The sequence below is a fragment of the Oryctolagus cuniculus genome, chromosome 1 (assembly GCF_964237555.1).
Source record: "Oryctolagus cuniculus chromosome 1, mOryCun1.1, whole genome shotgun sequence".
Taxonomy (NCBI): Eukaryota; Metazoa; Chordata; class Mammalia; order Lagomorpha; family Leporidae; genus Oryctolagus; species Oryctolagus cuniculus.
In genome coordinates this window covers 17,582,657-17,592,069 of record NC_091432.1, presented here as the reverse complement: position 1 = coordinate 17,592,069, position 9,413 = coordinate 17,582,657, and the positions used below count along the sequence as shown (strand labels likewise).

The 9,413-nt window shown below is 40.5% G+C and overlaps 1 protein-coding gene across 1 annotated transcript; it reads left to right on the top strand.

Annotated features, from left to right (window-relative positions):
- Nucleotides 1-436: 436 nt before the first annotated feature.
- On the top strand, nt 437-1,377 carry LOC100350309 (olfactory receptor 4C45). Its single transcript, XM_017349562.3, has one exon. It carries the CDS (start codon nt 475-477, stop codon nt 1,375-1,377), a length of 903 nt encoding a protein of 300 aa, XP_017205051.3. The 5' UTR covers nt 437-474.
- The last annotated feature ends 8,036 nt before the right edge of the window (nt 1,378-9,413 follow it).

Genomic DNA, 9,413 nt, shown 5'->3' with positions numbered 1-9,413 from the left:
CTGTGGCATAGCAGGCAAAGCTGCCACCTGCAGTGCCAGCATCTCATACGGATGCTGGTTTGAGACCAGGCTGCTCCACTTCTGATCCAGCTCTCTGCTATGGCCTGGGAAAGCAGTAGAAGATGGCCCACATCCTTGGGCCCTTGCACCCACATGGGAGACCCAGAAGAAGCTCCTGGCTCCTGGCTTCGGATCGGCACAGCTCTGGCCATTGTGGCCAAATGGGGAGTGAACCAGCAGATGGAAATCCTCTCTCTTTCTCTGCTTTTCCTTCTCTCTGTGTGTAGCTCTGATTCTCAAATAAATAATTAAAAAAAAGAGAAAGAAACTTTAGGAACTAAGTTGTCAGTAGATTAGCCAAGTGGGATTCCACAGGAATATAGTCTGCAAAACTTTTTAAAAAATTATCACTGAGAAATACTGTGGTTATCTTCCAAACACTATACCCAAAATCAACCTAAACTGAGGGAAAGGATGAACAATGTAACAGAATTCATCTTGCTGGGCCTCACCCAGAATCCAGAACTGCAGAAATTCCTATTTGCTGTGTTTTCAGTCATCTACTTGATCACACTGGCAGGTAACCTGCTCATCGCAGTCACCATCTTTGTCAGCCCAGCCTTGGGCTCTCCCATGTACTTTTTCCTGTCCTATCTGTCCATTATAGATGGTTTCTACTCTTCTTCCACAGCACCCAAAATGATCTTTGAGTTGGTTTCTGAGAAGAGCACCATCTCCTTCAATGGATGCATGACTCAGGTATTTTTCGTACATTTCTTTGCTGCAGCTGAGGTCGTATTATTGATTGTCATGGCCTATGACCGCTATGTGGCCATCTGTAAGCCCCTGCACTATCTGACCATCATGAGCCCACCTGTGTGTGCTTCCCTGGTGAGTGTGGCTGGGATCATCGGATTTCTGCATGGAAGCATCCAGATTTTGTTTATGGTCCAGTTACCATTCTGTGGCCCCAACGTTATTGACCATTTTGCATGTGATCTCATGCCCCTCTTGCAGCTGGCCTGCACTGACACTGATACTTTGGGACCCCTGATTGCTGTCAACAGTGGGGCAGTATGTTTGCTCAGTTTCCCTATGCTGGTTGCTTCGTATGTCATCATCCTGCGTTCTGTGAGGGCTCATAGCTCAGTAGGACGTCAAAAAGCGCTGTCTACCTGTGCCTCTCATATCACTGTTGTCATCTTATTCTTTGTACCTTGTACTTACCTGTACCTGAGACCCATGACCAACTTCCCCACTGACAAGGCTGTGACTGTGTTTTGCTCCTTAGTAACTCCTATGCTGAATCCTTTAATCTACACTTTCAGAAATGCAGAAGTGAAAAATGTTATGAAGAAGCTCTGGGGCAAATCATGAAAACTGAGGATAAATAAATCTTGTGATTTGATTTTTAAGCCAAAAAAAATCTAGTGATTTTCATTGGCATTTGTTCTCCTTTTGGTTCATCTAAATTGAGACAGTTAAATACCTTGTGTGGGTCACCTTTCATTAAGCATCTGCTTATACTGGACAGAGCCCACATCTCCCACGGCACCGAAGGCATTGGCTAGGCCCAGCACATTTGTAACAGCCCTGGAAATTGCCTAGTTTATGTTCTAATTAGAAGAAAAAGTGCATACATTCAGAAAAGCAACCTGATTGTATTCATCATTACATAAAGTCATAAAATGTAATTTTTAATATTTTATAAAAGGTTGGCAAATTCATAATAGTTCCCTAATGCAGGCATAAAAGAGATCAACATGATACTCTTGAGTCCTTTTCATCCCCACCAAAACAACTAAAATAAACTTTCAATTCACAAGATGAGAAACCACTGTGAGGGGAAATGAAGTCAAGCATAGCAGAATTATTTGATCTTTTAGATGCCACTGTGCATGCTGTCATTTTGAAAAACTGACTTTTCAATCTTAACTTTATCAAATCATTAACAAACAATATTAAAAGCACAAAATGTATTCCAATGAAATGGGTAGAACTGGACATCATCAAGCTCAGTGAAATAAACTGGACCCAGAAAGACAAATATCACATGTTTTCTCTTATTTGTAGGAACTAATAGAGAGTATAAAAATTGGGTGGATGCCACATCATTTGGAATGTTGCTATAAATTTTGCTTCACTAAATCATGCATGTACATGACAATTTACCCTCTTTCCTCATCTTTCAATTATCATTAATCTCTCACTTTGTGATATTAGTAATTGTTTTCAAGAAAAAGTAGTATATGTGTGTATAATGTCTATATATGATGTGAATATGGAAAAATGTTACAAATTGTTAAATATTAAAGCTAAAAGATAAACAAAGTAAAATGTAAAAAAGTACTTTCTTCAAAATATAATTTTTATATCTTCTAAGTGTGAGAAATTTTAAAAATGCTCTTGTAGAAACATGAAAAACTTGTTTTTCTTACTACAACACAGAAAAGTAAGTACTCTCCCATCAAATATTCTTTTTAAAAATTGAATAGCCACAATTTTCTGTGTAATGCAATTATCAAAAAAAAAGCACCAGGGGCACATTGACTAGAGCAAAATGAGTCCAGTTGATAAAGTCTGTGGACTAGACAGAAAAGTCTTCACATTGAAGTCTGGCTTTAGATACCAACAAAGGCATAGAAGGCTCTGAAATCAAAGTAGTTTTATGGGATATTAAAGTGATGTAACGGTGATGAGTAAGGAACCTGACAACAATGATCAAATGTCTGAGTTACAGCAAAGAATCCACACCATGAATGTAATAAAGTACTAAATGATTCAGAAATAATCACTCGATGACAGCTAACTGAGCACCTAAAAGGAAACCCGTTGAAGTGAAATGGACACTATGAGAAACAATGACCAGAGCAGCCCTGGTCTTGACTGTTGAGGAACAACTTACTATTTTATTCCTTGTAGTATTTTTTTGTTGTTGTTGTACTTAATACCATTGGTTGAACTCTGTAATTAATACACAATTATTCTTAGGTGTTTAAAATTAACTGAAAAATGATCTTTGTTAAATATAAGAGTGGGAATAAGAGAGTGAGAAGATACACAGTTCAGCACAGGCTCACTTGGACTTACCTACAATGGTAGAGCTAGAAATGTGCCAGGGGATTCCAATTCAGTCTCATCAAGGAGCCATGTTCCAATGCCATCTCACTTGTTAAAGTGATCAGTTTAAGAACATAATTGATCAAAAAGATAGGTTAAGTGTCAAAGAGATTTCACATATAAGAACAGTGTTTGCAAATAACGAAGGATAGAATTAAAAGGGAGAGAATGATCCTGCGGGGAAAGCAGGACACACAGCAGACTCATAGAATGGCAAATGCCCTAAACAGCACTCCAGACTTGGAATCAACCCTTGGGGCATTCAGATCTTGCTAAAAGGCAAGTCTCATAGGCATGGAAAGCCAAGACACTGTGGCAAAAACGACCTGAATGAAAGATCTCGATGAGTGAGATCTCTGCAGAAAAAATGGGCCATCAAAGAAGGAGGCACCTTTCTCTGAAGGGAGGAAGGAACTTCCACTGTGATAATGGCCTTGACTAAATAAGATCAGAGTTGGTGAACTCAAGGGGCTTCCATAGCCTTTACAGCTCATGGCAAGAGCCTCGGGTGATTACTGACATCATAAATAAGAATGTCAATTGTTAAATCAACAATGGGAGTCACTGTGCACCTGCTCCCCATGAAGGATCTCTGTTCTTAATGTGTTGTACTATGAGAATTAACGGTAAAACTACTAGTCGAACAGTACTCTATATTTTGTGAGGTTATGTGGGTGCAGTCTGTTGAAATCTTTACTTAGTATATGCTAAGTTGATCTTCTGTATATAAAGATAATTGAAAATGAAAAAAAAAGATAATTGAAAATGAATCTTGATGAAGAATGGGATGGGAGAGGGAGTGGGAGATGGGATGGTTGCGGGTCGGAGGAACATTATGGGGGAAAAATCCACAACAATGCAAAAGTTGTACTTTGTAAATTTATATTTATTAAATAAAAAAAGAAATAATCAGATGAACTGAAGACAGAGATTAGGTGCTTCAATCAAATAGATCTGATATATTGTCTTCAATATTAATCAGGCTTACAAATGTAAGCAAATTATTTTACCACTCCATCTTCCATAAACAATAAGAATCAAATGATTTAAACTTTTTTAAGTAAGTGAAATGCATGCGAGATTTGAGTGAGTTCCTGGGTCCTGGTTTCAGCCTACCCAAGAGTGGATGGAACTTCGAACTCTCCCTCTTCCCGTCCCCCTCTACCTTCCCCCTCTTCTGTTCCTCCTCCCCTCCCCTTCTCCCTCTCCCTCACCCTCACCTTTCCTGGCACTCTCTCCCTTCCATTCCTCCTCTTGCTCTTCCTTTCCATGTCCCCTTCCCCCTCCAATAAATAAATATATCTTTAAAATTAATTATGTGGGGGCCAGTGCTGTGGTGTAGTGGGTAAAGCCGCCACCTGCAGTACCGGCATCCCATATGGGCACTGGTTCGAGTCCCAGCAGCTCCACTTCCAATCCAGCTCTCTGCTATGGCCTGGGAAAGCAGTAGAAGATGGCCCAAGTCCTTGGAACCCTGCACCCATGTGGGAGACAAGGAGGAAGCTCCTGGCTCCCGGCTTCAGATCAGCACAGCTCCAGCCATTTCCGGCCACCTGGGGAGTGAACCTGTGGATGGAAGACCTCTCTCTCTCTCTGCCTCTCCTCTCTCTGTGTAACTCTGATTTTCAAGTAAATCAATCTTTAAAAAAATAAATAAATAAAATTAATTATGTGAAAAATTGTTCAAATACTGAACAATACTCAAAGACATCACCAGAGGTTAAGGTATGCTACAGGCTAGAGTTTCTGATAGGAAAGCCATAGAACACTGCTACTGTCCTTAGCTAACCACAAACAGAGGAGGACACATCTGTCCCAGTCTCATCTCACTGCAAAATACATTGTAAACGCTGTTCCTTTGTGTGTGGGATGGTGTAACAGAGGGGTATCATCTTAGCAGACATGCTTGGTGGGGCCCGTAACCGGGTCTCTGGAAACCAAGGGTTAACTCATCACCAACTCCTTGAATCTGTGATTAAATTTCCACTAGATGTCTCTGCAGTTACAAATGAGGGAACTGGTGGGAGAGACTGTGAGAAGCCTGAGCAGAACTAATGTCAAAAGCTCTCACGAATGATGGATTCTGTCCACGATGATTCTCTAAAAGTAGGAGAAGAGACAGAGACCAGTGCCAGGGCCCAAAAGCTTTCCCTCTGTACTGACTTGTGATATCTATGGGAGAGCTCAGAACTACGTTCAACCCAGGGATTCAGATAGCACCAGACTCTGACACGCCCTGCGGTCTCAGGACGTTACTCGAGGTGAAAGGTCACATACAATGCTTTTAGGACAATAGTGGCTCTGCCACGGTTTTCTATGAGTGCCTATCTTGTAAATGTTTGTAGCCATCAGTACATTTTTAAAATCAAATTTATCTTTGAAAGATAAGAATTACTCCCATTTTTAACTTCATTCTATATTGTGATAGTATCTGAGCATCCAAACCAAATAAATAGCTAATTTCAAAAAAAATTTTTTTTTAAAAGATCTAGTTGTAGATCCAAACAATGACAAAGTGATGAATAGGATAAAGGAAAAATAAATATCTTCCTGTTGCTGGTGGCAAAATAATCCTGATAATGATTATAAGGTTGATGGTGAAGAAGATGATGATGATGCCAACTAATATGCCAGCATAGTCAACACTTTGTGTCTATATATCCCTGACCTAAGTTTCCGTGTTTTCACATTTTGAAAGCAGCAATTTCTGACTTATTTCTGTCCTTAATTTGTTTAAACCCCAAACTACAGAACTTACCTAATTATGCAACATTTCATTCATTGAATGTAACAATGACCCTACTCACAGCATTGTGTGAGCAAAAAATTTTAAATGATAGTATTCAAAATTACTATAGCACTTCCAAATTTATTTGAGTATTGTGTGCAAAGTATTTTTTATTCTATTAATTCTCTATTCTGCTACATTAGTATTGTCATAGTGATTCACTCATGTCATAAGTTGTTAAAATGAGGATTTTAGAGTTCAGTTATGTTACTTAAGATCAGTTAGATGGGGCAGGTTAGATGTGACATAGCAGGTTAAGCTTCTGCTAATGATACCATCATCCCATATGTGTGCCAGTTTGAGACCTGACTGCTCCACTCCTGATCCAGCTTCCTGGTGTTGTTCCTGGGAAAGCAATGGAAGCTGGCACAAATCCTTGGGTCCCTGCAACCACATGGGAAACTCAGATGAAGCACCTGGCTCCTGGCTTCAGCCTGGCCCAGTCCGGGCTGTGCCAGCCATTTGTGTAGTGAACCAGCCCATGGATGACATCTCTCTCTCTTTCTCTCTCCCTCTCCTCCTCTTCCCCCTCCTCCTCCTCTTCCTCCCTCTGTAACTCTGCCTTTCAAATAAATAAAAAACAAATCAAAATAAAATCAGGGGCTGGCACTGTGGCATAATAGGCTAAGCCTCCGCCTGCAATGCTGGCATCCCATATTGGTGCCGGTTTGTGTCCTGGCTTCTTCTCTTCTGATATAGCTCCCAGCTGATGGACTGGAAAAAGCATTAGAAGATGGCCCAAGTACATGGGCCTCTGCACCTACATAGGACACCTGCATGAAGCTCCTGGCTCCTGGCTTTGGGTCAGCCCAGCTTTGCCCATTGTGGTCATTTAGTGAGTGAGCCAGTGGGTGGAAGACCTTTCTCTCTATCTCACTCTATCTGTCTGTAATTATGCCTCTCAAATGAATAAATAAAATCTTTTTTAAAAAGTCAAATCCTGGATTAAGATGGTGGAGTAGGGAGGGAGCTTGTTGCTTGAGTCTAAGAGAAGATAGTTTTAAAAAGTGGAAAGAGCGCACAGTCTCAGAGAAGATTTAGGGAGAAAACAGCAGAAGAAACTCTACATAAATTAGAGGAACACAGTGGACCTACACAGAGGGAGAAGATGCACACAAATTAGGACCCCACCAGCCAAGAGTCTCCACACCAGTGTTGGAGAGCAAGGCACTGGTGAAACAACTGCAAGAGCCTAGAGGGAATCCAGTTTGGAGACCCATGGGGGATGGTGTGCCCACCAAACTAAAGGGGAAAAAACAAAGAGGGGGCATATTTTCTCTCTCCCCAATCATCCTGCAAAGGCATCCTGTACTAGCTAACAGAATGCAGGCACCATTTTGGACATACATACAGCTGCACCAGCTTGTGTCTTCACCCAGCATCCAGCCAAGCAGAACTTATGAGTCTGATGGGGAGAACAGACAGGGATCTGGGTGCTCATGACTATGGGAGGCTTGTGTTCTGGGACTGTGAAAACACTGAGGCTGCGTGGGAGGACTCAGGGTGTGGCTGGGACATTGGGCAGTCACTGTGCAAGGCTCCACACAATCAGATTTCCCTGGTTACCTGGTGAGAGACATTGCTGGAGAATATGAGATTATACTGAGAACTGCACAGATCCTTTGTGTGGTCTTTGTGGCAGAGTAAACAAATAATATACTCACTGGGGCTAGGGCCCAGGCATTGATCTCCTTTGAGTAGAAGAGCTCAGCTGAGCCGATGCCAACAAGTAAGAAGAAACCTCCCCCTCTAAAAAGAGAGAGAGGGAGAGAGAGAGAGAGAAAGAGAGAGAGAGGGAGTGAGGGAGGGAGTGAGAGAGAGAGAGAGAGAGAGAGAGAGAGAGACATTCACCACACCAAACCTCTGTGTGTCATCTCAGACAGCCTCTTCACCCTGGAGCACTGAAGAGAACTCCCCGGCCACTCCCATCACACTCCTTCAATTATTCCCTGAAAGCAGACACTCCACTAATCCAATCAGACATAGTCTAAAGATAAAAGAAGCCACCACAGCAAAAAATCAAAGAAGAAACCAACAAATATCCCACAAATGCCAAATAACAAATGGACCAATCCAAGAAACAAGAACAAGGAATACAACATGACACCCCCAAAAGACCAAAACACCTCAATACTAGATTGTGACAATAATGAGATTGAAGAAATGTCAGAAATGAAATTCAAAAATTGATCATAGGATTACTTAGAAGATATCAGAAGCAAATGCACAAACTAATGAAACCCATACATGACATGAAAGAAAATTTCTCCCATGAAATTGAAAACTTAAAAAGAAATCAAAATGAAATCTTGGAAATGAAGAACTCAAGAAGAAATAATACAGTGGAGAGCCTTAATAACAGAATCAGTGAAGCAGAAGAAACAATATCAGACTTAGAAGACAAAGCACAAGAAATTATAAAGCAAATCAAACACAAGAAGAAGAAATTAGAAAACTAAAAAACAATGCTGGAAATCTATAAGATACTATCAAATGACCCAACACACAGGTTCTATGAGATCCTGAAGGTGTGGAAAAAGAGAAATGATTAGAAGGCCTTTTTAGTGAAATAATAACAGAAACTTTCCCCAATTTAGAGAAAGGGGCACCAAAGTACAGGAAGCACATAGAACTCCTAATATACATGACAAGAAAAGATATGCACTATGACACATTGTAGTCAAACTCTCCACAGTAAACCTAAAATGTGCATGAAAGAAATTCCAGATTACTTTCAGAGGAACTCCAATTAGACTCACAATGGTCATCTCATCAGAAGCCCTATAGGATAGGAAAGAACGGCAAGATATACTCCAAGTCTTAAGAGAAAAAGTTGTCAACCCAGAATACTATATCCTGCAAAGTTCTCACTTATGAATGAAGGTAAAATAAACACCTTCCATGACAAACAGAAACTGAAAGAATTTGTCACCACTCCTCCAGCCCTGTGGAAAATACTTAAGGATGTGCTGTACACAGAAACACAGAAACATGGTCATCACTACAGAAGAACGTAAAGGAGGAAAGCTCCCAGTAAAAGTTCAAAGGAAATCCAAAGTAAAAAAATGGGAATATTTATGGAAAATGGCAGGGCAAAATTGTTACTTACTGATAGTTAAGAGAAATCATAAAATTTTTGAAAAAAATGAAGATGACAACAAAACATATCAAAACATATGGAATACACCAAAAGCAGGGTGAAGAAGAAAGTTTATAACAATGGGTGCCTACATAAAGATATTGGAAAATCATCAAATAAACGAGCTATCAATGTATCTCAAGGACTTAGAAGAACAACAGCAAACCAAACCCCAAACTAGTGGAGGAAAGAAATAATTAAAATTAGAGAAGAAATAAACAAAATTGAAACCAAGGGGCCAGTGCTGTGTACAGTGGTTTAAAGTCCTGGATTGAAGAGTCAGCATCCCATTTGGGCACTGGTTCTAATCCTAGCTGCTCCTCTTCAGATCCAACTCTCTGCTATGGTCTGGGATAACATTGGAAG